This window comes from Rhipicephalus microplus, chromosome X (genome assembly GCF_043290135.1).
Source record: "Rhipicephalus microplus isolate Deutch F79 chromosome X, USDA_Rmic, whole genome shotgun sequence".
NCBI classification, from domain to species: Eukaryota; Metazoa; Arthropoda; class Arachnida; order Ixodida; family Ixodidae; genus Rhipicephalus; species Rhipicephalus microplus.
Genome location: NC_134710.1, coordinates 151,930,491 through 151,956,468, shown reverse-complemented (window position 1 = coordinate 151,956,468; position 25,978 = coordinate 151,930,491). Strand labels below are relative to the sequence as shown.

General features: G+C 40.5%; 1 protein-coding gene across 1 annotated transcript in view; it reads left to right on the top strand.

Annotated features, from left to right (window-relative positions):
* LOC119177039 (RING finger and SPRY domain-containing protein 1) overlaps positions 1-25,978 on the top strand; it is a 70,637-nt gene that overhangs the window by 681 nt on the left and 43,978 nt on the right. The window contains exons 2-9 of the mRNA XM_075878014.1: positions 1,347-1,817; positions 2,096-2,261; positions 4,092-4,218; positions 7,491-7,549; positions 15,587-15,656; positions 15,927-16,067; positions 19,664-19,674; positions 22,414-22,518. Of these exons, the coding sequence (XP_075734129.1) occupies positions 1,396-1,817; positions 2,096-2,261; positions 4,092-4,218; positions 7,491-7,549; positions 15,587-15,656; positions 15,927-16,067; positions 19,664-19,674; positions 22,414-22,518 (1,101 nt within the window). The 5' untranslated portion in view covers positions 1,347-1,395. The remainder of the gene's footprint in view (positions 1-1,346; positions 1,818-2,095; positions 2,262-4,091; positions 4,219-7,490; positions 7,550-15,586; positions 15,657-15,926; positions 16,068-19,663; positions 19,675-22,413; positions 22,519-25,978) is intronic.

The following is a 25,978-nucleotide window of genomic DNA, read 5'->3' as shown; positions in this document are numbered from 1 at the left end:
TTTTTTTACAGAAAAAGAGCATTTGCATTGGTTCAGGAGTAGCACCCATATTATGTGACTTGTTTTTGTCGTACTTTGACAACGCACTACAAAGTGCTTTTACTTCATCTCATCCAAATGTTCTTGAAGTCTTTTAATATGTCGATGATTATTTAGTTGTTATTGACAATAGATGCCCTTTGCCTTGCCCTGTGGTGGTTGAGCACATTTTGGATGTTTTTAAAGCAAACACTACTGGTCTCACATTCAGTAATGAGCTTCCGTAAGACAGCTTATTGCAGTTTTTGGACCTCAACCTGACAATGTCGAGTGATCACGTTTGCTGGGCATACCTCCCACGATATAAGAAAAGATTATGACACTACAACTCAGTGCACTCAAAGACTATGAAGTGCAGAATCGCTACGCTTTGCTTGGGGTTGACCTTGCGCAGATCTTGTGAACATGCTATACAGGCTAGGTTTTCAAATGAGCTTCAAAGACTTTCCAAGGCCAGCTTCTCTCAGTCTGTCGTACCTTCCATGTTTGAATACCTGCTGCAGAAGTTGAAAGGCAGGGCTGCCAATCAAAGCGCGCACGCGAAGGAAAGAGAGCGGGTTAAGCCGGAGGTGGTCCATTATGTTCACCGTGTGAGCCATAACCTCAAGAAGGTCGCTACCCATTACGACGTTCCGGTCATTTTTTCAGTTCCCTAGAAGTTGGCTCTATTGTGCCTGCGTATCACACGTGACAAGGCAAGGGGCTGCCAGAAGCAGCACACGAAACAGTTTAGGCGATCTGCAAAAGGGATACCCCTGAGCTGCGGCAAGTCCTACATCGGACAAACAGGTCGTTGCGTTAATGATAGATTGAGGGAGCATGCTAATAGCTTATGCAAAAAAGATCATGCAATTCTTTCTGTGCACTACAATGCCTGCAGATGTGAACCAAGCTTTGCGCAAGTGTTGACTCTAGACAAGAGCAGCAAGCAAACAGCTAGAGAGCTCTTGGAAGCATTCTTTATATAAAAAAACAAACAGTCTAATTGTATCATAGACACATCTATAACGTTGTATTCGACAGAAATACGCTTTCTCAATAGCTTGTTGTCTTGACTATGTCGCTGTACGTTGTCGCATGTGCGGAAATGTCTTCCTTTTCCTGTGAGGTTTTTAGACTGTCATTAAACAGTTGGTAGTCGGCGCTACTCTTTCTTCAGTTCTACTCCTCCCTTTTTCACGATATGTCTTTTGCGCCTCAGTCATTTGTACCTAAGCACTAACGTAGTTTGTATTATTTTGTGGTCACCTGTACCTCGGAGGGGCTGCTTTGAAATGTTTATTGTTTGAACTCATTGAAACTTTCAGCATCTTCCCGAGTTGACCATGTGATGGTGGAACCCAGCTGGCTCACCAGATGGTTTACTTCCACACTGTTCCTTGGAAACCGCAGCAGGGACACTTGTCAGCCTCGTGCAGCTGTCGCTGTGCCAGCACTTTTGCTACTGCCCTTGTGACATGTGGAGGCCCTGCAGCAGCCTACACAGCATTTGAAAGAGCTGCGAAAGCAACGATGGGAAACCTGCTCTGCTGTGTCTGCAGGGACCACAAGTCAGGAGTAGATGATGGTGGCAGCACAGGTGGAAGATATGGCTTTCACCGAAGACACAGCTCTCGTTCACTTCCTGTGGAGGCTCACGATGGCTCAAGTGAGCGGCGCAGGTCCAGCTCTGCTTTCAGCTGGCATGGCACAAGAGGTTCACTAAGTGCACCTGCAACAAGCTACGTGGAACATCTCATCCTTGAAACCCTTTCCATCATTCGGACCTTGGTTGACAAGTAAGCACTGGCATCTTTTATGTTTTAAACTTCCTGTACTCCTTTTAAAATATACTTATAAAAGGTTTGATTTAATATAGTTGTGGTAGTGCTTGCCGCATAAAAAGATTCTTCAAACTTATGGAATCATGTCCTGTCTTATTCTTCCTTCCTTTTGTGGTGCTAGTGGCTGTTGAAAACTGTGTCATAGCGATGTTGCTTATTTTGCTTCTAGCTTTTTATATGAGGAAGCAGTTCACTGCACGAGACACTGAATGGTCGGTGTAAAATAATTGCAGTGAGCAGGAGCCTCCACCATTCATGATCAAGCTGCACCTGATAGCTGACAAAGAATCTGGCTGGCTTTTGGTCGTGCGATCCATGGTGAATGCCATACCTATGGATGACCCCTTAGGCCCAGCTGTCATTACTCTCATCCTTGATGACTGCCCTCTACCAACTAAGGTGCGTGACAGTAGCCTGTGTGTAGCAATGTAAGGAATGGAAGGAGAGAGAAAGAGAGGAGGAGCTGTCGGTTCCGTAAAATGTACTACTAATGATGTGTGGTTACACATCAATAGAAGCATGCATGAATACAGCACCAGAGACCTTCTAGAGCTCATTGTGTGTGGACAGATGTTTCAGTATGGTTATGAATCAAGAGCCAGACATCGTTTCATAGGCTCATTAATGCCTCCTGCAGAGATGCTTGACCAAGATGTATTTTCTGCATTTTAGGCCTCACGAACAAGTGCTCCATCATTTTACTGCATGTCGTGATTTGGGAACACTTTATTGTGCTTAAAAAGAAGCTAATAGCTTGTCTCGCAAGCACTGCATAATTAGTTAAATACTTTGCAGTCGCTGCTCTTACAGAAGGCCTCATACATGCTTGCAGGTATACTTGCATGTAATTTAAAGAGGTTGTGAAAAAGTCACTCCTAAAACTACAATGCAGAACTGCCGGCATCCACATGTACTAACTAGCTGACGTCAACATAAGTAGAGTAGAGCTGCATGGACACTTTGCCCATCAAGGAACGCGGAACTCAATGGTACTTGCGAGTGCGCAATTGGGACACTCATCGGCGTCTTTGCCATACGCGATCCGCGCTAATTTGAACTCTGCAGCTGAGGTCATTTTAAGCAGCTTTCTTTTGGGAAGCGAATCGCGTATGGAAAATACGCTGATGAGTGTCCCTTGCACGCGCTCGTAGATGCCGTGGAGTTGCGCATTCCACGATAAGCAAAGTGTCTGCATGCAGGTCTACTTGGGCCAGTGTCACTTAGTTAGCCCATGATGCTGCATCATTGTTGTAAAAGTGACCTTTTCACGACCCCCTTTGAAAAGATTTAATTGATATAGTATACTATTCAAGATTTATCATTATCCTTCTGAGGAATTATGTTAACTACTCCTGAATTGCAGTCTATTGGGCTATGTCAGAACCCTGCACCTATTTTGGTAATCTCATGCAACAGCTCTAAAAGCAGGTGCTTGTTCTCTGTAATGGAAACTTCTATAAGAAGATTAACATAATACTTGACGTGATCATTGCTTTGATATGATAGTATAATGATTTCAGTGGTGGATTACAAGGCATAAAATTCAAACAATAGTTTGATGATCGCCATTTTGTCTGAATGTTTCTGGTTGTTTGCAATGCGAAAGATGCAGTGAAGCACAGGCAGACTAAAGCTGCTCATAGTAAGTTAAATATATAACATACTGTGTTATGTAAATGTTGCTCTTGAACTTAATACTGCTTTTGAAATGTTACATGTTGCCTTTCATTTTCCAGTTTTCTGAAATACTTGTTCTGTAAACTTTGTTTACAGTGAAAGCTGTTATGATATGGCAACAAGGGTGCCGTAGTTGTCTGCTGCTGCTGCCACCGCTGGCATCCACAACACTTATCGCTTGAAACAAAAAGAAAAAAAAAATATCCAGGATAAATCAAAGTTTAAACCTGGGTCTGTTCTGTCCCAGTCCAGTATTCTACCACAGCATTACAAAAGACTCGGCCATAATTCTTCATCATATTCAGCCATCAAATCAATTAATGGAGTTGTGGGTACCTTTGCATGCATACTAGTTGTCCCAAGAGAGGGAGCAACAGGTTTTAGAAATGGCGCTCTTCCAGTTTTCGCTACGACTGTGCTGCGCTTTTCGCACAGGCCTGGCGTGATTTTTTTTATGACATTCTCATAGCATTGCTTATGCAAGTTCGCTTTGATTCTTTGAGCTTCACACATTATTGTGCTGATTTAATTGATCTCGTTATACTTTTGAAGGAATCCGTGGGAAAGTTGTCGCAAATGTTTCAACTCTCAAGAGAGCTCTCGCTGAGTGGCAGGAACAACCCAACGTGGCATCGAAACATTTGTGTTGTTCTCGGATGCATTGCAGAAAAGCTTGCTGGTAAGTCTTGTATGGCTGCTTAATTTTTATTTATTTTATTTTTTCGTGCGAGTATCCTCTGAAAGCATCATGCTTTGATAACTTTTAATCAAAGGAGCCCAAAATTTGGGGCATTCCTCAAGTGAATATTCTTCCAATGCATCTGTGAGTAAGAAATGTGATTTTTTCAATAAACGGGCAAAGCTTTCTTTTATAGATTGTTTAGTATATTAGGAAAAAAGCAAGCACAATATAAGCAGGAACAATTGAAGAACTCCTTCCTTGTCCATGCTTTTTTTGTGTGCTGTTTTTTTTTTTTCACTGGAGTATTTTACTAAATAGCTCACATTCAGGCCCTTTTAAGATTGTGTATAATGTTTCATAATAAGCATGAACAGCTATTCAAAAGATGTATCAAACTATTTTTTCTGCATACTGTAGCGTACTCAGCAACAGCTTATCTTGACATTGGAGTGAAGCTATGGGGGCGGGGCTTTCGCACGTAGTACTGCAACTTGCGGCTGATTTTGGTTTTGCTCCCTTACATTGTTAAGGCATTTCGAAGATTAAATACACGAAAATGTGAATGGGAGAAACATTTTGACGGTTCAGTGTACATTTTAGTGCCATATGCAGTATTACAAGTATATTTTGATTTGAGAACTAAACAGCATGTTTGCAGCTGCACACTGACCCGCTATGTCATAGACGCCATGTTTACTATGCAAAATGGGCGTGCTGAAAAGGTAGTGGTGTCTAAAAAATTAAAAGAAAGGGAAGGCATTCATGCAAAGTGAACATTAACTTTATTTTAGCTACTACTTCCCACCACTGTTTCATTCTCATAATGACTAAAGCAGCATTTATTTCAACAAGTCAAAATAAAAAAATAATCAGTATACTTGAGTACTATATTTTGGCATGGTAGCAGGCATAGACTTCGGTTATGTAGCTTCCACAGAGCTGTCAAGAAAATTTGTCATTGAGTATAGGTTACATCCAAGGAGCAAGTCCTGTGGACACTACAACCTCTACATTCCACACCATATCGTGGCCACTAATTTATGACCTGGTGAACGACATAGGAATAGATGAACAGTTACAAAAATTTTGTAGGTACCCCCAACTTTTCAAGTAACTAAAATAAGCTGTATTAGTCCTTTTAGATTTTTCAGTGTAGTAGAGAGGAGCTTACTATAGCAATCTGACAATGCATTGAACTTTGCTGAAAAAGCTGAAGTATTGGAAAGAGTATGTACTTGTTAATGAGCCATTTTACTGAAGGAAGGCTTGGAGACACCATTGTCTGTGGTAATTTATGCTGCTATTTGCAAGCATGAAGGCCTTTTACTGTTGCCTTGAACATAAGACAGCATTTTGTCCATAAAAAAAAAAAAAAAATAGAGTTACGTAAAGGAAGTGTAACCTGAGTTAAATCCGAATATTGCTACAAATAGTAGCAATATTTGATGACTACAAGACTGTTGTTTCAACTTGGTTACCCGACAGTAGTGTTAAAATTTTCAGAAATTTGGAAATTATGTAGTGTTTTTTATTCAGGTATTCATTTGTGTTTATAGTTTGTTCCTAGACTTGAAATTTTCATCTTTGATAGCTATGATGTGTATTAATGGATTTCTTTTTTTTTTTTCAAAATAAACTTTGTTTTCTTGAGTTACTAGGGGTATTCTAACTGGATGAAGACAGTAGTGTAATGCATTTTTAAGTAGAAATGAATGGTTTTGTTCATTGTTTCTTATGATTGGTTTCCTTTATATACATGGGAAATAATTTGAATAAACTAGTTATAGGTCTGTATATTACTCATTTGTATGTGCATCTTATTCCTATTCTTACTGTGCTGCCAGTTACATGGTACTGAAGAGAAAATGACTGGTACAATTTTGCATATGTAGGCTTCGTAGTGGTAATGGCAGGGTCAGAAAAGTTTTGGGAAGGTGGTGGAAGTAGGAAAAATGCCAAAGTAGTAAAAAGAGGAGGAAGAAGAGAGGGAGTTGAGACAAGGATGGGGACAACCTGGTTGAGCTGGTAACCTAAAACCAGTTGTAAGCATCATACAAGTCATGTTTTTATAAAAGTTGATTGTTCTTTTGGTTAGTGAGTGGTCATCAGGTGCCATAGACACTGTGCAGGTTAAAGAATAGCTGGAATAACGTGCGTGGTGGTTTTAGCTGGTGAAATGTGGTCATAGTGATTACAGTATTGCCAGCTAAAAAATCTCTTATGTGAATTCGTCTGAAAATTCTGTCAAGTCCTTATGAAGCTTTGAACTAATTTTTGTGCTGTCCCTGCGGCAAAATTTAATATACCTGGTGCCAAGCAAAACCAGATCAATCCAACGGACAATTATGTCAAGGAAAGCGTATGGGCCATTGTCTTTAACAGTAGCATAGTAATTAGGTTATAAATTGAAATGAATGAAAGTAGATAAAAAATCATCCTTTCAGTCTGTGGAATCCAAACCCACTGGTGCCTAGCACAACCAGGTGAATCCAACAGACAATTACGTCAAGGAAAGCATATGGGACATTGTCTTTAATAGTAGTGTAGTAATTAGGTTGTAAATCAAAATGAATTAAAGCAGATAAAAAATCACCCTTTTAGTCTGTGGGATCCAAACCCACAACCTTTGAGTTATTCTTCTAGCAGTCATATGTCAGGCAGCACACAACACATTCATGCTACTTTGAACAAATATACTCATAGACTTTTTTTTTTCAAGTAGTTAAGATGATGGTAGTGATGCTCATAGGGAAGCACACATTAGAAACTCTTTCATTATTGCATCTTGTACATCTTTACATGCTTTTATTTTAAAATTTTATCATGTGCACCCATTATGTATAATGATGCTACTAAAACATGACATGTGCCTCACATGTATCTCACAAAAGCAACTCGTGTGAAGTCAATTAGTACCGGGTAACTATGGTACAGGGATAGAGTAGCTTACTGTATGTGTCTTGCAAAACAATTTCTGGCTTCCATCCTAAAGGGTGCTTCAAGTGCTGCATAACATGACTGGCTCCCACTGATGAAATGAGTAAATTATTATACCTTTGTGCAGACCAGCGTAATATGTACTTCACTGTGGTTTCTGATCATTCCCAACCAGAAAACCTGTAAAAGGGGTAAACGTTTAATTGCATAGGGTCAACACAGCGTTGTTTCTTGTGGCTGCTATTTATCATGCAACACTTAAATTTGAAATTCAGTCATTTATTTCTGGTATTCATCTTTTTCTTCTCTTATTTTCTTGCATGCACAAACAGGACCAAGCAGTGTTGCGCTTCTGACAGAAGACACACTCGAATACCTCATTGCAAATTTGGTGAGTGTGTTTTGTATTCACGCTTGTTGTTTTCCTAAATTGTCCATACATATTATGAGCAAAAGCTTGGTAATGCAATGGGATGATATCAAGCCAAAGCAAAATAATGTGAAAGCTTATGCAGGGTGAATGTTAGTAGTTGTGCACTAGCCATTGATTTGTGTCAATGGGGCATAGATGTCTCTTGTGGTTATCTGCCTGTTGCTGAATCTACTCTTTAAAGCTGACTGACCTCCACTGTCTACTGTCATGTTATGGTACGTTCAGGTAATTATTTTCAAGTGCTACAGAGCACTATGGCAGTGCACAGCATGTCTAAATTGAGTGTCTCAGGCACATATGACTGGTTCTTTCAGTACAACTTCAGATGCTCTAACCTTCGACTTGAAAGCAGAACTGTAGAGTTCCAGTCATGTGGCTCCTGCAGCTTTTATTGTTTATGTGGCATCTGTTATGATGTTAATAGGCAGGTGCTGCACCACCTGTGTTTGTTTGTTTACAAATGAAGAAATAGTTTACGTGTTTCTTCCTTAAATGTATGATCGCTCCAGCAAGCAGCAACACATTTATCCTGGGCATGCCTTCTCTGGTTTCGGTTGATGTAATCTTAATGTTAGCCAACTACAAATATAAGAGCTCGTGGCATTTCGCACAAACTTACTTGTTCAGTCTGGTTATTCAGCGAGGTGGTTATAACACTGGTAATCTAAATAAAAATTGAATATATACCAAAAATTTACTAATAAACTTTTTAATCACTATGTTAGCATATTACAAATACTACTTAAATTAAGCCATCTGACAAGGTGTATACACTTGGCACAAACTTGAAACTAGTTTCAGTTTTCAGTCACTGTCAAACTTGGTATAAAAATGCACTTGTGTTCCCATTACTTTCTTAACTGAACATTATACATCGACGCAAGAAAGTTACTCTACGCTAATGGATATCTTGAAACTATCATCATAATGAAAACTCTTTGCGAGTGCATAGAACTTTTGAAGTAAACTGCTCTAATTCGTGTAAACTGCTCTAATTCATCAGCTGCAGTGTGTGCCTCTTCACGTGACATATATTGTTATTTGGCCCCGCCGCGGTGGTCTAGTGGCTAAGATACTCGGCTGCTGACCCGCAGGTCGCGTATTCGTATCCCGGCCGTGGCGGCTGCATTTCCGATGGAGGTGGAAATGTTGTAGGCCTGTGTGCTCAGATTTGGGTGCACGTCAAAGAACCCCAGGTGGCTCAAATTTCCGGAGCCCTCCACTACGGCGTCTCTCATAATCATATGGTGCTTTTGGGACGTTAAACCCCACATATCATATCATCATCATATATTGTTATTTGATCAAAGTTACATGTAGTCTTCGTCAAAATTATAGCCTAAAAATCGTCTCCACGGTGGCCTTTATAGTTTGCAGTGAAATACCTGCCTGGGAGACTGAAAAATGCTGTGTCTCCTGACACTCACTCCTGGCTGTTATGAAGGCTGCAGGAAAATTTTCTTTAGATGGGCCACAGCAGCAAGCAACCAGAGTTGTGAGGGTGTAAGTGGATCACAGCCAGGAGACTGGCCACAGCCATCTGGATTCTGGTTGCATTGTGGGACAGGGATGAAGTGCTGCTTATCAAAATTCAAATTTATTTACCGTATTTACTCGCATAATTAACACGCTTTTTTTCTTGAAAAATCACAGCAGTGCGTTTATTTGGCGAGGTAAATTTAATGCAAAATTTTTTGGAGGAGCCAAAAATGTGGTAATGCAAAAAAAAGTTAGGTCGCTTAGCCTTTCGCAATTGCCATATGCGTACACTGTTTGGAAATAGCTTCGTTGTTGCACTTTACTCATCTTCGGTGGTTGATGGCGCTATTTCCTGCAAGCTGTCCCCGGGCCGCCCGCGCACACCATAAAAGCATTTTGCGGCCATCTTTTCTCACAATTGTTTAACCACAACAGTGGTATCTGCTGTGATCTGCAGGGGCGCGCAGAAGCGTGCGCTATGACGCTACGACGCACTTTGCTAACTTCGCGGCAACCTCGCACGACGACCTTGACGATGCCGTTAACATTACAGCAAGTAACCAATGTCCTTTTGCAATTGACATACGCATACAGTGTTTGGAAATAGCTTCTTTGTTGCACTTAACTCATCTTTCGTGGCTGATGGCGCTATCTTCAAGCTGTCCCTGGACTGCCTGCGCACGCCATAAAAGCGTTTTGTGGCTATTTTTTCTCGCAATAATTTAACCGCAACAGTGGTCTGCTGTGATCTCGAGAGGCGCCCAAAACAGTATGCTACGACGCTACGATGCATTTTGCCAACTTCGCGGCAACCTGGCACGACGACGCTGTTTACATTGTAGCAAGAAACCAATATTGCAGCAAGCTACCCCCGAAACACCAAAAGAAATTGTCAATAACAAGATTAATGACAAAATACGGCCATTGCCTCGCTTCTACATGAGAAGTTCCTCTACGCGCGGATAACAAGCGAAGCGAGAATTGGGGGTGCTACTATGTTGCGGAAATTATCACGATCTTTTCTGGACGACAAGCAATTTTTTCTGGTTTTCCAGAAGCCGTTGATGCAATAGCAACTATTGATTCTTCGCGACAGCAAATCTTGTTATGGTCACTTGAAAATCACGTGCATGTGGTTGGGCTTTTTAAAACTGCCTGCGTCGGTTGGCGCTGGCAGTTTCGTGACCTTCGCCCCTCCGCAAAGATCTAGTGGCTAAGGTACTCAGCTGCTGACCCTCAGGTCGCGGGATCGAATCTCGTCTACGGCTGCTTCATTTCTGATAGAGGCGGAAATGTCATAGGCTCGTGTGCTCATATTCGCGTGCACGTTGAAGAACCCCAGGTGATCGAAATTTCCGGAGCTCTCCACTATGGCGTCTCTCATAATCATATGGTGGTTTTGGGACGTTAAACCCCTCATATCAGTTTTGTGACCTTCGCTTGCTGTGTGGTTATTAGCTGCGATGTCTCTACACTCGCACTGTTCAACCCCTCTTTGGCGCACAGATAAGACGGGGGACATGCCGCGCACAGATAAAAAGCAAAACAATACGGCACGCGGTAACAGGCAAAGGGGAGGGAGGGAGCAAGCCAAGGTGGGTCGGCAAAATAATAGAAAACGGAAGAAATCCAACGGGTGAGAAGGTGCTAGGTGTTGGTTAGCGGGACTGCAGCGGATGAAATGTGGTGCGTTTATTACGTGGGGAAAAAAAATTTTCTAATTTTGATGGCTTAAATTGGGGGTGCATTTATTATGCGAGTGTGTTCATTACAGAAGTAAAAATGGTACATACTGTCTGAAGGTCATGTAATCAAAGAAAAAAGGAGAGAAAAGGGCGAGGTTTTTATTCTACGTGCCCATGTGGATCTCCATTGCTTTGTTGCCCATCTCTCCACACTTTAAAGAAGGTTTTAGAGGAGCTGGATGGCTTTTCGATGCTTATTAATACAGTCGAGCTCCGCTATAACGAATGCCGCTTCACTACAACAAAAAAAGTCACGACTCCCCGTCAGTAGTGCATAGGAGTCAATGCATATATATTGCCGCCACAAACACTTTTTCTTCGATTGTCCCGCTTCAACGAAATTTCACAATGCAATTCTATGCTCAGATACATATTTATATGCAGGAAGCCCAATCTTTAACATTTCAATGCATTTTCAGAGCCTGAATATGCGTCAACGAAGTCTAAAACACTCGTTAGCACTACCAGAAACGGCCGCTATACCGCTGCTGTTAAGTAAGCGTGGGCGCCGCCATTGCTCGATAGCGATAGCAATGAGACTACCCTGCTTTTGCGACAGGAGCTTTTGAGCCGCAGACGATCCGAAGGTGAAGTTCACTCGCTCAGTTCATGGTTTCCTTCACGCGGCTGCTGGCTGCAACCGCAGAACGATGCCTTTTCCGATTCCGAAGCTTATAATTATGTTCGCGCTTGGCCAATGTGGTAACTAATCAGTGTGGCTGTTCGTCCACATTATCAACAAAATCAGCTATCCGCGAGTGATGGATGATAAGAATGGCATAGAATAATGGAGAAGTCGTCGCTCCACGATACCCTGCTGTCATCTCGGCATTGTCGGATACACTTTGATGGCGGACGGCTGCTGGTGTTAACGTGTTAATGCAACTGTTTGGTCCGTTTACGAATGCGGTTGTAGGCGTTATTTCAGCGGTTTTCACCATGGCCTCTCTATGCATGACTGTGAATCGCGTCGTGATGCTGCCGGGAAAGAATAGGAAGCAGCGGACTCTTTTTTAATTTTAAGAGCAGACGTTCCTTTGTATAGCTAGCTCAGATCAGCTATATTTTTTCAATTTCACTACAACGAATTTTTGCTTCAACGAAATTTTTTTCGCGCCCAGTCAGTTTCGTAGTAGCGGGGTTCGACTGCATCTGGTGTTTAACATCCCAAAATTACAAAATAATTACAATAGATGCCGTAGTGGAGGGCTCTGAAAATTTCGACCAACTGGGGTTCTATAAGATGCATTTAAATCTTAGCATACAGGCCTCAAACATTTTATTTTCCAATGCTGGAATTTTTATAAGTTGAAGTGGATTCTCATTGTCACAGTGCAATAAATAAAGCTTGTATGGAAGAGGAAGCTCACTAAGGTTATGAGCTTGCCACCTGTGCAGCAAGAGAATTTCTGTGTTTTAAGATATCTGGCCGAACTTCATTCATACCAATCGTCTCCAGTGGTTTTTACTTCCGGAGATGGTGGATTTAAATGGGGGAGCTTCAGTCACTGCCACCAGTAGCCAGTACGGCAATGTTATAGGTATATGCGTTTATATGCACGTATATACCCTATAAAATGGACGTAGGGATAACTGCCGCTATAGGTCAGTTGGTAAAGAATCGGATGCGTTATTCGAAGGTCGCAAGTTCGGCCCCTGCCAGTGACAATTCATCTTTTCCTCCACTTTCTTTTCTTCACATTTCTATCACAATTGATCTCATGCTCACCTTCAATCTTCATCAGGTTGTTTCGCACCCTACCCGCTCTCACGGGGTAAATCGGAACATACTTGATCTCATATTTCTCAGCGACCACTTTGACATAAACCATATAAGAGTAGATGTAGCCAGTGGAATATCTGACCACGACGTACCGGTGTGCGTCGTCCCGCTTGGAGATATCATAACCACACTTTTTTCTGCATCTGTTGTAACAGACTTCGAAAAAGCTGATGATGAAAGCATACAAACTCACCTAGCTCATGAATTTCAGAATTTCTCATAAATGGGTTCGAATACCTCAGTAGATGTCGATTACCTTTGGCTTCTCTTCAAATCTGTTGTACTTTTTTGTATCACTCATTACGTACCAACAAAAATCAAGCGCCTACCAAAAAATAATCCTTGGATCACGCGTGACGTCATTCAGGCACAGCGATGTTTGAAAAGGTTACGCAGGGCAATAAAAACGAAAGGCAGGGGAGAATCAAGAATTCAGAAGCTACCAGATGTCATCGCGGAATTCAAGCTTAAAGCTAAGCTTGCTAAACAGCGCAATTTCGACGTATCGTTACCTACTTTTCTTATCAACAATCCCTGCAGGTTCTGGAATCACTTTCGTACCAAGAAAACAACATCGGATCTCCTCCCTGAAGAAAAAACTGTTAAGGCCAACACATATAACGATTTTTTTCGATCAGTGTTTATTGTAGATGATAACGTTATTCCACCAATCATTCTGCAACATGGCATAAAAATCGACAAAATAGATATCCCTGATGCTGGCATTTTCAACCTGCTTCTAAAACTCGACCCCAGAAAAGCTAGCGGTTCCGACAATATACCTAACAGTTTCCTAAAAAAATATGCAGAATGGTGTAGTCAGTATCTAGGTGTCATTTTCCGGAAATCACTCAAGACTTCACAACTTCCTAATGATTGGAAAGTAGCAAAAGTGATACCAATACACAAAGGAGGCAATGCATTATTACCCTCAAATTTCAGACCTATCTCATTGACCAGCACTTCATGTAAACTCCTTGAACACATAATTTTACAACACATGACATTATTTTTGAGCACATTCATTTTTTCTCTTCCAACTAACATGGCTTTAGAAGTGGCTTTTCAACAGTTACCCAGCTTACTGAACTAGTTCACTATCTTGCTGCTACAGTTAACAACCATGGCCAAACTGACTTAATTTTACTCGACTTGTCTAAGGCATTTGACTGTGTATGTCACAGCAAACTAATAGCTAAAATTGAAACTGTTTTTGGAATAGGAGAAATTTCTGCGTTGATAAAAGGTTTCCTATTTAGCCAATCACAATTTGTACTTTACGAACAAATGTTTTCTAACACAGTTGCAGTGACATCCGGAGTTCCTCAAAGCTCTGTGCTTGGGCCTCTGCTTTTTTTAATATACATTAATGATATTACTGATAATGTTGCTTGCAATATAAAATTATTCACAGACGACTGTGTCATTTATAAAGAAATTAATATTCACAACTACCATATCAAGATTAATAATTCTTTAGCCGTCTTAGCTGATTGGTGCTCTAAATGGCAGATGAAAATAAACATACAAAAATCAGGGGTATTGACTGATTGTGTGCAGGAAAACAAAACCATCCAACTACACATACACCATTAACGACACTCCACTTAATAAAGTTGAGGAACATAAATATATTGTAGTTACACTCACTTCTGATCTTAAATGGGACCAACACATAGATAATATTACTTCGAAGGCACTACGCAAACTATTTTCTTAAAACGAAGTCTAGCGCTCTCAACAACATCAACGAAGCTGTTGGCTTACACATGATTTGTGAGGCCAGTTCTCGAACACGCTGACACGGTGTGGTTTCCGCATACGCAGACTAACATAGGCAAATTAGAGGCAATACAAAGGAAGGCTGTTAGTTACATCCTCAACAAATACAGATGCTTATATTCGCCAACATATCTTTTGATCCAGTCCGGCCTACAAACACTGTCCACAAGAGCGAAACATGCTCAAATTTCTGTTCCAGCTACTCAAAAATAACTACAGTATAGATACTTCCAAATACGTCTCACGTTCCCAGGCTAGACAAACACGCAATAAGCATATGCGTATGCAATAAGCGAAAATACGTATGCAAAAACGACGCATTCAAGTATTCATTCTTCCCGCTCGCAATAGCAGAATGGGATGAACTTGATGCTGCTATCACCAATACAAAATCATTATCTGAACTTTCATCACAAATAGAAAAAACTGTGCGCGCATAACAGGAGCAATGTATGAAGGGCCACGGTAGCAATAAAGCGACATAGATTCCGTTCTTCTTTATTTGTTCACACCTGCACTCAACAATCATTTAGACATTTTCAAACAAGCTCTCAATGATTGCAAATCAAGTTTTTAATACATTTTAAGTCTCAATACTAAAATTATCAAATCCATCCAGCCTTCATTTGGTGCCATACATTTCCTCTTTTTTGCATTCAGTTTGATGACAGTATTGCATAATATTTAGAACTTGCAATATATTTTGTGGTCATTTTATGTCAATTAATATTATATTTACCTCCTCCATTCTTTGATTGTATTGACGATATTCATATTTTCTTTTACGCTTGTAAGTGTTTGCTTTTACTGTTTTCTTTCGTTATTTTTTTTGTGAAAAATCTTTGTACTGCCCAACTGCCACGCTCTCGAAAGAGAGTAGCAGTATTGTAAATAAATAAATAAATAAATAAATAAATAAATAAATAAATAAATAAAATAACATCCACTGTACTTTTCTAGGCATCACTGTCTGTTCTAATTAACTTTTTACCAGTAGTCATCCGAAATGAATACTTATTGTTATAACTAGCAGTCAGCGTGAAATTTCATCTTCAAATTGATGGTTGGGGTAGGTATTTTATGTAATTTCCTTTAAAATCTTTTTAATCAAGTTTATGCTATAATTTAGAAAGCTTGTCTTGCTTTAGAGACTTGTTTAAATGTTCATGAGCATTGTTGTTTTTGCTTTTCTTCATTATCTTGCAGGATCCTGTTACATGCAACACTCTTGTGATCTTGTTCTCACTTATCGCCTTGGAGAAATTTGCTCAAACAAGTGAGTTTTTGTTTAGCTTAGTGTAGTTTTTTTTTGGAAGTCTTGTTTATAGAACTTGGTTCTTAATAACTTTGTAATAGAGGGTATTTATGATTTATTATTACTAAGCATATTTTTTTTAGTATTCATGATTCACTAGACCAAATATTCTGCTGCCTATCATTGCTTTATTTTCATTAAGCTTTTTGTCTGAAAAAAAAAATGGATTGTAGTCCAGAGCTTGCTGTGTACTTGAAGTGAAGAGATATTTGTGCATGCACTGTGATGCAGGTGAGAACAAAGTAACCCTGGAAAAGCGCCTGTCAGGGCTACCAGAGAACCCTCTCGCAAAAATGGAGCCTTGGGTTGACAGTGAAGATTTTGTTGAACGTCAAGTTGGCTTCTGTGCTCAATGGTGTTTGGACAACCTTTGTGAGTACTTTGTGGGTGAAAAGTGGCTATTTGCTTGCAAGTCTTTTGTGAAAGCCACTAATATGATTTGGACGACTACTTGAAGAGGTGGTAAACAAAAATATCAAAAGTGAGGGAAGTTTCAGAATGCAACTTCAGAAGACACGATTATTACAATATGCAGTGTTTATTTTACATAGTTTTGAATGGATAGGTGTATTTTTAAGAGTATAGTGCGCACCAGTGGCATGCCATCTCATGCAGGGCTGCACCTTGGTAGGCATGATATCGCACCTACTCCAGACTGTAGGTACAGACGCAGAGATAGAGTTTGATGCCATCACTTAAGGGCCATGGCCAACCTCTTCAGCTAAGCAGTTTCACCTGATTACTCCATTCAAACAAAGACGGTTACAAATTCAAGGTGCTCATTTTGGCTGCGGTAGTCGCCCAGCATGACCAGCTCTCTCAATAACGTATCACACAGAGTGTCTTCATGACTGTGCCAGCCTTTGCACCTGGGTAATTTTCAGGGGACGAATTACAACTCATGATTACTGAATTGGACATGGAAAGCAGAAGAGTAGGCCTGAAAATAATGTGCATAAAACTAAATTAATGTGCAACAGTTTTGACAAGGGACAGTGCTTTGTAATAGGTGGCGAGACATGAGTGTGCAATTGAAACTTCTGTATGCTGTGTTCCAAGAAGCTTGGCTAGGTGAACACGCGTCAGCCTGACAAACAAAAACTACAAGTGAAGAGAGGGACTGCACACAGAAGTTGAAGGAACCGTGACTTGGGTTTTTGCAGTCTTCATGCTGTGGCCATTGTAGTGGACGAACTAGTCGCATTCACTTATGGCACTAAACTCTTGTGTCCGTGCGATGATTTATTCTGACATTATTCATTGGAATTTTACACCTTGATACAACAGTGTCATTTCAACTGTGTCTGGGTGTTGAATGCACCTGAGTTCCTACGAATTCAAAATGTCATCTGTCATTGTATTCTAGCCGAACAGATTTCTGACATCTTCAATGTTTTGCATATACAGTGACACAGTATTGAGTAGGATCTGCAGCCATTTAGTGCGTTTCAATCTCCTCAAAGTTAACCAACAGTAATGTCACGGGGGAGGGGGGAGGGTAGATACAAGACAGCTCTGCACAAAAAAAAAAAAAAACAGATGCTTTTCGGTTCTCAATCTTTCCCTCTTACAGAACCAATTTCTTGGAGAATTAAAAAAAAAAAAACAGCTGGATGAATTTTTGCTAAACAAGAAGACTGAAGATCGCCAAGCCCTAGCTATATTTGAGAACTCGTCATGCTTGCGCTTGTCATATCGAGGGGCGACTGTGCCACAGAAAGCACTGTTCATCTTTGTGTCCCCATAACTATAGCTATGGTATTGCACACTTTAAGCAGGCATTATCAAAATTTTAGCATTTGCAACTAAACTTTTGTTAAAAAACAGTGCAGTTATAATTTAGTTATAGTACTGAATACAGCTAAACCTGGATATAACAAATTGACAAATTTCGGGAAAATTCATTGTTAAGAGGATTTCCTTATATGCAGGTTTGGTACCAAAATTTGTAAAATAAACAGACAAATTGAACAAAAAGGGAACTGAAGGCAGAGATAGCTTATAACACTTACTTAGAGGCAAAAAACTGCATTATTATTGTGATAGCAATTGTATGGACACTCTTGGCGGGCCTTTGCCGAAGTCACCATGTTCTATAACAAGTTCAAATTGCCCCCGTGCATCATAATTGTTACGGGCGGGTAAAAGCACGTGAGCGCTGCTGAAGCAGAGATCAAATGAGCCAGCCCATCTTTACCGCCTGCAGGGTGCATGAGATAACATCCCCCCAGCATACTAGAACTGCTGTCCAATGCTCAAACAAAAAGGAAACCACCCGTCTTGAACGAGCATGAAAAAACACAGAGGAGGGGGGTGTTCGAGTAGTAATCGTGAACTATGATTTTAAGGGTGTGGTCGCGATCGCTGGCACGCGCATGCTATCTCGGCAAGTATCAGGGCGCTTTCAACGGGAAGAGACTGTGTGAAAAGAGAATTTCTCTCTGTAGTGGCCATATTCGCTCACACTAGCGTTTTGTAGGAGTTCCGCGATATCAGATCCGAACAAGTTGGCTGCCAGCCTTACTTCATATAACATTACAATTTGTTGTTATCGCATTCATTGCATTGCGTCAACGTGCCGTCGTGCTGTTTCCAGAGCTAATCAGCTAATCGCGAAAGCTACGATTCCACGAACTCACGACATGGCGGAAGACAGAAGCGTGTGATGAGTCAACCTCCAAAGGTTGGTCGTCGTCACTGTGGTCTCCTAGAGCTTTCATCAGTGCCTAATCTGACTTCTCCTCGGTAGTGGTAATGGTTGTCCACAATTCAATAGAAAAAAAAAAAAAAAAAGAAAGTCAAAGCTGAAAGTCGTCGGTAGCCACACCATGTGCGCAGTGAAACTGCAGCGCAAGCGACACGAATATTGCGAAAAACTATTCAGTAAAGTGCCCTCCATATGTAATGCGGCTACACATGTGACGCTAACTAAAAGCGTGTTACAACCTACGCAAAAGTAGTTTTCTTTTTCTCTCTCTTTTTTTTTTGTTTTTTTGAGGAAGGAGGCACATTTGCACATGCGCCCGTGGCAGTGAGTTCAGCCGCAACGCCGGCTCATGGGGCGCAGGCCCGGTTACCTGCCTCGCTCACACCCGCGTGAAATAACGAGCGCTCGCTCTTGCCTGGGAGTAGCCAAAGCCACAAGCGCGCTGCTGCTGTTTCGCGCTTCGTCGGTGGCAGGTCACCCGCAAAAGATGCATGCTCGTGCCAAAATGACGAAATTCGCTGCCGAATTTTCAGATTGTTTATGGGAAAAATTTGTTATATCAAGGATGTCTTCTGCTATTACTTTGTTACATAGAGGTCGCAAATACACGTGCTCCTACGAAATAATGGTCGGGAATAGAAAAATTTCGTTATAATGTGGAGGTTCATTATAAGCAGGTTTAACTGTATAAAGGAAGTTCTTTACACTGACAGCTATGAAATGATTATGTTGTTCCGTCCAGTTTAATTGTTCATGCACATCACCATAATTACAAAAACGCTACAGTTAAAGAATCGTGCTTGTAGTTGGTGTTGTTGATATAACTCAGTTCTATTCCACTTCTATAACACTTCTAGTCCGGAGTGTAGCAAGGAATCTTTTTTTCGAAACCCCTGAAACAACTAACCTGGCTACGTCACTGCTTCTGGCTATTTTTGTCCGCACTCTGCATATCGCGGTATGCATCTGAAGATAATGAAACATTTTCTCAGTGGATGATTGAGTTGGAATTGCATCTCTTCCTAGTTCAATATTACATGGTAACTCAGCACTTGATGCACAATCCTGCAACCATGCATACATGTTGCCGATGTCAAAGCTGTAGGTATAACTGATGCTCTGAAGCTTGTTAAATGCAAAATTTTATGTATGCCTGTGGTGGACTGAACTTTTTTGTAGCTTTTTTTGTGAGTGATTTTTATTTGCTTACTCATTCTTTTTCTTTTTTTTTTTCCATGCAAAACACGAATGGTACTTACAGTCATCCTTGAGGTGAGCGGCCATTTCCTGCTGTGGTACAATGTGGAACTTCTATTGCTTACGTGAAATGCATTCTCCCACTTTCTTTTAAATTGCATAAAAGTCCTTATTAGCCAGTGTATTCATTCTAATCAAACTATTAAATGGGGAATAAATGTTGGGTGTAGTGTTGCGATATTTCCAACATATTTGGAGCAGCACAAACCTTCCTTCAGGACGTCCTATATTTCTGCACAATGTCCAAGAGATTTTTGGGCAAATGGATTCAATTTTCAGAATGCCAGGCATTTTTATGCATTAACTCTTTCAAATACATGGCTTGTAATAATAGTAATTATATATATATATATATATATATATATATATATATATATATATATATATATATATATATACGGTGTCTCAAAAGTTATTATTATGTTATTCCTTTCTTTCTCAAAATATAAAGGGATCTAAACAATCGTACAATTTGCAGCGTAAACTTTCGGAATTAAAACTTTTTAAGTCTTACTAACTTATTTGTTATACGGGCGGAAAGTGCGGATTTTGCATGCAGCTCAGTGACTGATGTCACACTATTAAGATGAAGGGCCTGCGTACGAATCCGATTGTGTGCACTTAAAACTTGGTGCACATGTTGGTCGAATCGTTCCACGTAGAACATATAAATACGCATATGTTAGACATTTAGTACGTTGCTCGATACTTGTGGGTGCAATGGCGATAATTCGCGGGGACTGAATTTTCGGTCAGAATGGTGTCTCCGATTTTTGTTGCAATGTGGTCGGATTGAATATTGCGAGAACCTTTGGCCAAACTTTGCCCGACGTCGTCCATATGCAAAGTGAGGCAAACTTGCGTTTACCTCACCTTCAGCGGCCCTGCAATGTTTCATTTCTCTATTTCCATGTTTTAAACTGGCAATAGAGAAATGTGCGTGTGCGCACACACAATGTTAATAGTTTGGATGCCTTCACAATACATGGATTATCAATTATAGTAGAAGTACGGGGTATTCGATTAATTGGGCACTCAATGGACACATTTGTCTCGAAAGCAAGCAGAAACAGTGTATAAATGGAGTGTGTATCCTTAATGGTCACTCTGTATATATGGGCATGATAGGGTAAATTGACTGCGATTTACTCGATTTACCTCGAAGCAATTTTTAAAATTTGATTAGTAATACACACTCTGAAGAGAAAAGTGGTGCATTGGTGAGAGCATAAGGATACTCAGTACCATTTAAAAATTGTGCAAAAAGCTGCACCTCCTGACGGTTGTGAGTAGGGTTGCCACCGTTTCTCGAATGATAACCGGCCCTTCGGCAGGAGGGGATGGGTATGAGCTACCAGGAGATTAAATTAGTGTTGAACAATAGACGCCATGTAAGGTCTTTCGCATGCAGTGCCATTTAATGTAACATTGCTTTCCTTAAGCCAAGTAAGCCTAACGTACAAACAAAAACTGCACACTAAGCTAACCTACTAGTCTAATTGCTGTCATAAAATTGCCCGTTATTAAAGTGACGCTTCATGGACTGGTAACCAGCTCGCTGTAGAAGAAAAACCGGTTGAGCCGCTCTAGAACTGGGCAGGTGGCAACCATAGTTGCGAGGGATTGGGGACATTTCTTTTCCATCATTGCTTTTGTGTGTGTGTATTTTTTTATAATAGATATGGTTAGATCGGTTGAATATATTGATTTTCTGCCATTTTCTTAAGCTTCAGTTTGCAAAAATTTTGCATTATCATGCAAAATGCAACAGTGACACTGTTTCTTGTTTAGGGATAGGTACCTTTCACTTTACTTCTTTGCCTGCATTTTAATACTGAAATACAAAAAGTAAAAAAAAGATACAGGGTAATAATTACACAAAGTAAATGCCAATGACATTGTGTTGAACACACGAAGTTTTACTGTAGAATACGGTATTACTAGTCATAGAGATAAAAGCTGAAACTAAGACGACCTATTCACCCTGTCATAGCCCTTTAAGTACAAGTTGAAGAACTTTCACCTTATGTAACTGGTAACTGTCTTAATTACTCTCTTGACCCTGTCTACAAAATGTTTCAAATGATAAAATTTTGCTCAGCTTTGGCAAGGTAATATCACTATAGTTAGCTCATTTTTAAATGGAAAATTACCACATCTTGAATGTATGCTCAAAGCATACACAGGCTGCAGGACTGATACAGTAAAAAGAATGTGGTAGAGGATATTGTTGTCAACATGTATGAATTTTTTTGTAGGTTTGTGCTGCAGTTTTTTTTATGACATTCATTGGAGTTATTCGAACGCCTAGGTTTTGTTGGGCATCTTTTTTCTTTCTTGGTGCTCTGCTTGTAAACTTGAATTATGCAAGGTGTTTCATTTTCAGACTGAAAGGCTGAAATTTTTTGAGAGGCAATACAGACATTTACAGCTTTTCAACTCAATCTAACTCTAATCAGATGAACAAAACTTCTGATTTCTAAATTTCACCTAAAAGGGGCCTGTAAATTCAGTCTTTAACTTGCCATATGTTATTTGCAACAGTGGTTACTAGGACAACTATATGCTTCAAATTTTGTAATGAGGGCTTTTGACTCTACTGCTCTGGTATTGTCCACTGGGGTGAAATTGTATCAAACCAAACCATCTCATGCAACTTTGTATTGATATGGCAAATTTTATTTTTAAATTGGTAGTTATTGTTTAATCTTTATTCTAGCGATGTAGGCTGTTAATATTTATATATCATTACAGGGACGTCATTACACATATGAGGTTACTGACAGAACCAACATTAACGCCATGCTCAACAGCAATGATGTCAGCGAGTATTTGAAAATTTCCTCCAACGGTCTCGTGGTAAGTTGCCGCCAACATAACATTTCCACTCATACACTGCTGAAAACAGTCAGACTGTGCCTGGCAAAAACGCACTAAAACTTGTAATGAACGAAATAAATGGATTGATCAAGGGGTCTGTATCTGTTAGAGACTGCTGTACGTAGGAAAAATTTAGGGTGTGTTGTTTGCAGTAATTATGAGATGATGGGGAATTAAAGTGAATGATAAAACAATTTGCTGCAGGTTAAAATGAACCCATAACCTTTGCATCACTAGCTATGTTATGCCATTGGACAAAAGAATGTTGCACATAAGCCGCTATGTAATAATAATAATAATTGATGGGCTTTAATGTCCCGCAACCACGATATCATTATGAAAGACGACATAGTGGAGGGCTTCGGATATTTAGACCACTTGGGGACTTTAATGAGCACCTAAGTCTCAGTACACGAGCCTTGAGCTTTTTTGCTTCTATCTATAATGCGGCCGGGATTAGATTCTGAGCCCTGTGGGTCAGCAGTCGAGCACCATAACAACTAGGCCACCGTTGTGGGTACATAAACCCGGTTGGTGCCAGCTAGTTTCTTTAAGGTGTGCATGTAGAGGTGCCAAAGAAAAGGGATGGGAGAACTGCCACCACTATAGCACAACTGGTAGCGCATTACACGCGTAATGCGAAAGTTGTGTGTTCTATTCCCACCAGTGTGTAGTTGTTTTTTCCATCCACTTTAATTTCCCTTTATCTCATAGATACCACACGTCATTTAAAAACTGTGAATGACCCTGGAATGCTTTAATTGGCTTCATTATCTAGTTGATTCATATGGTTGTGTAAACTTGCAAGGATAACTTATGCTTCGTGGTCAAGCACCAAAATTAGTGTCATTATTTTGGTGTGCTTGGAATAAATTACTACTTACCAGGCACACTCACTAAGGCAGCAGTAACATTTAGTCTTTTTTTTTACCAAGGAAAATGACTTTTTTTTAATGTTTTGGTGAAAGAATTTTTTGTGGTACAGCTGCTAGGTTTACAGTGTAATCGATGTAAGGGCAAATGAACATACTTTCTAATGGTGTTTATCTTGAGAAAGGTTATAAAAGCTTGTTTTCTTAAAGGGTCCCTGCAACACTTTTCGAGCATGGTCAGAAAATACTGCTGATCGGTAGTCGAGGCTCTCGAGAAAATGCAAGCCAAATACTAATATAGCGCAGCACACGGCCTGGAATTTACAATAAATTTCCAAAGTCAGCTTAAAATCTCTTTATCTTTTATCTATAAAAGACACTAAAGGCTCAAAATCACGGTGTACTAGGCCAAGTATCAGCCACTGGCTTATTTGTGCATGGCGTGCTCAGTCTTTACTGGGGCCACTGCGGGAGGCCGCGTCTTTTCCACGCATACGCACTTGATCGCACTGAAAAGCCGCGTACTTGAAAGAAAAAAAGAGAGAGAGAGAAAGTGCTCACGGCTATGAGGTGTGCGGACATATTTTTTTCATCTGTGCCATCTCTTCCTGTTTGCCTTCCAGCACTTTTGCGGGACGAGAGGAGAGAGAATGCAATTGCAACATGCGACAAATCTTTGTAACTCTGCTCATACTGGACGAATTCAAAAAATTTTTGTGGTGGCGAATTCATGAGCCAATAAGTTCTAGTAAATTCATTTAATGGCTACTTTGAAAACTGTTGCAGGGTCCCTTTAACCCTTTGCAGTCCAAAACCTTCACCCACTTTCCGGCCCTACAGGTTCAAAGCTATTGTTACGAGTGACTGTGTTTATTTACAGATGAGGTGAAATGGCGTTGTGAAATAGCAGCGTACTTCTGAGACAGGCCTAGAACGCTTCCACCTAACCACACAGTCCAGGTGCCGCTCCACTACTCTTCTTCTTCTTCCGCGCCCCGTAGGCTTGCGCATCTTCGTTTCACTATTTTGCCAGTTTCTGGCGCCGCAAAGAAAAACACAAACTGGAAGAAAAGTTCACAGGTTATTTATTTTTGCTCCTGCATTCTGCAGGCAACATTTTTAGCGATATTTGGGCCCGTATGATACCGCTTAAAGCGTTTGCCTGGATGCAGGACAGGGTTGTGCGTTTCCTTATTTGTCAACAGAAGTGTCACTCACTTCTGTCAAATCACTGTCATCACTGTCTAGTGGAGGCACGTAATTCTCTTCCTCACTAAAGTTATCCTTGTTTTTGCTAAAAGCATCACCATAAAATGCAAGCGGGGAAAATGTGGCCATGAATCTCAGCAAACCGCGTGCGAGTGGGCACGCTCTAGGCTCCACACTGTACATAGTGCTGCACCCTACTGTTCAAAAAATGTAAGCCTCAACAAACAAAAGTCGCTTATTTTTTAAAAGATGGCACCTAATTTATAAAAAAAAAATGTACGTGACTAACACTGAGAAGACAGCGAAATTTAAACTACGAACACCCTTGTCGGGCAGTGCTCGACAGTGGACCAGTACGGCCGCGTTGCGTTGTCAAGTGCTGCGTGACAATAGACCGCAAAGGGTTAAAAAAATTAGTGTACAAAAAATGGTAAGAAAATTTTGGGACAGAAGTAACATTTCTGGCAACAGTACTTTTAAGAAAATTTGGAAATATATAAATTTTTTCATGATTACCTGGCAAACATTGTTCAAAAGACTATAACTGCAGATCAAGTACTCTTTGAATCATGCATTAATAAAACCATGCAATAATAATTAGCAAGGGCAACAAATAAAAAAAATTCACTATGCCGAAGTTTTCTTATTCGAGCCAAACTCGCACAACAGGGCAGTGACATCGTAGTTATCACTGCTTGTAATGTCCAAGAGATTGCTTCTTGCAGGGTCAGGATCTTGCAGGGTCAGGGTAAGAACTGTGTTTTTCGAGAGCGTGCACCATTGCAAATGTAAAGGCCACTGGTGATCAATGCTTAGTGGCATGGTAAGGAAAGAGTTAAAAGGGGGTTTTCAGCCTCCTAATGGTGTTTTGTGAGAGGCTGCTTCTCTTTGCTAGCTTTGCATTTATGCTATTCTTTTGATTTATATGTAGGGTTGATTGATATGTGGGGTTTAACGTCCCAAGATATGTAGGGTTGGGCATCCCAAAACCACAATATGATTATGAGAGACAATGTTGTGAAGGGCTCCGGAAATTTCGACCACCTGGGGATCTTTAACGTGCACCGAGATCTGAGCACATAGGCCTACAGCATTTTCGCCGCCATCAAAAATGCAGCCACCGCAGCTGGGATTCGATCCCGTGACTTTAGAGTCAGCAGCCCAGTACCTTAGCCACTAGACAATTGCGGCGGGGCATCTGTGCTGTTCTTTTAGTAGAGCCCACACTTGTGCTTTGGATTCATTCGTAGCATGGTTTCAGTGACTATTGACAGAACTTTCAACCTTGTGCTTGTTAGTAGGACGCAACTGCCACTGAGGCACCCATTATAAGCCATAAATAAAGATTCTTATAATTA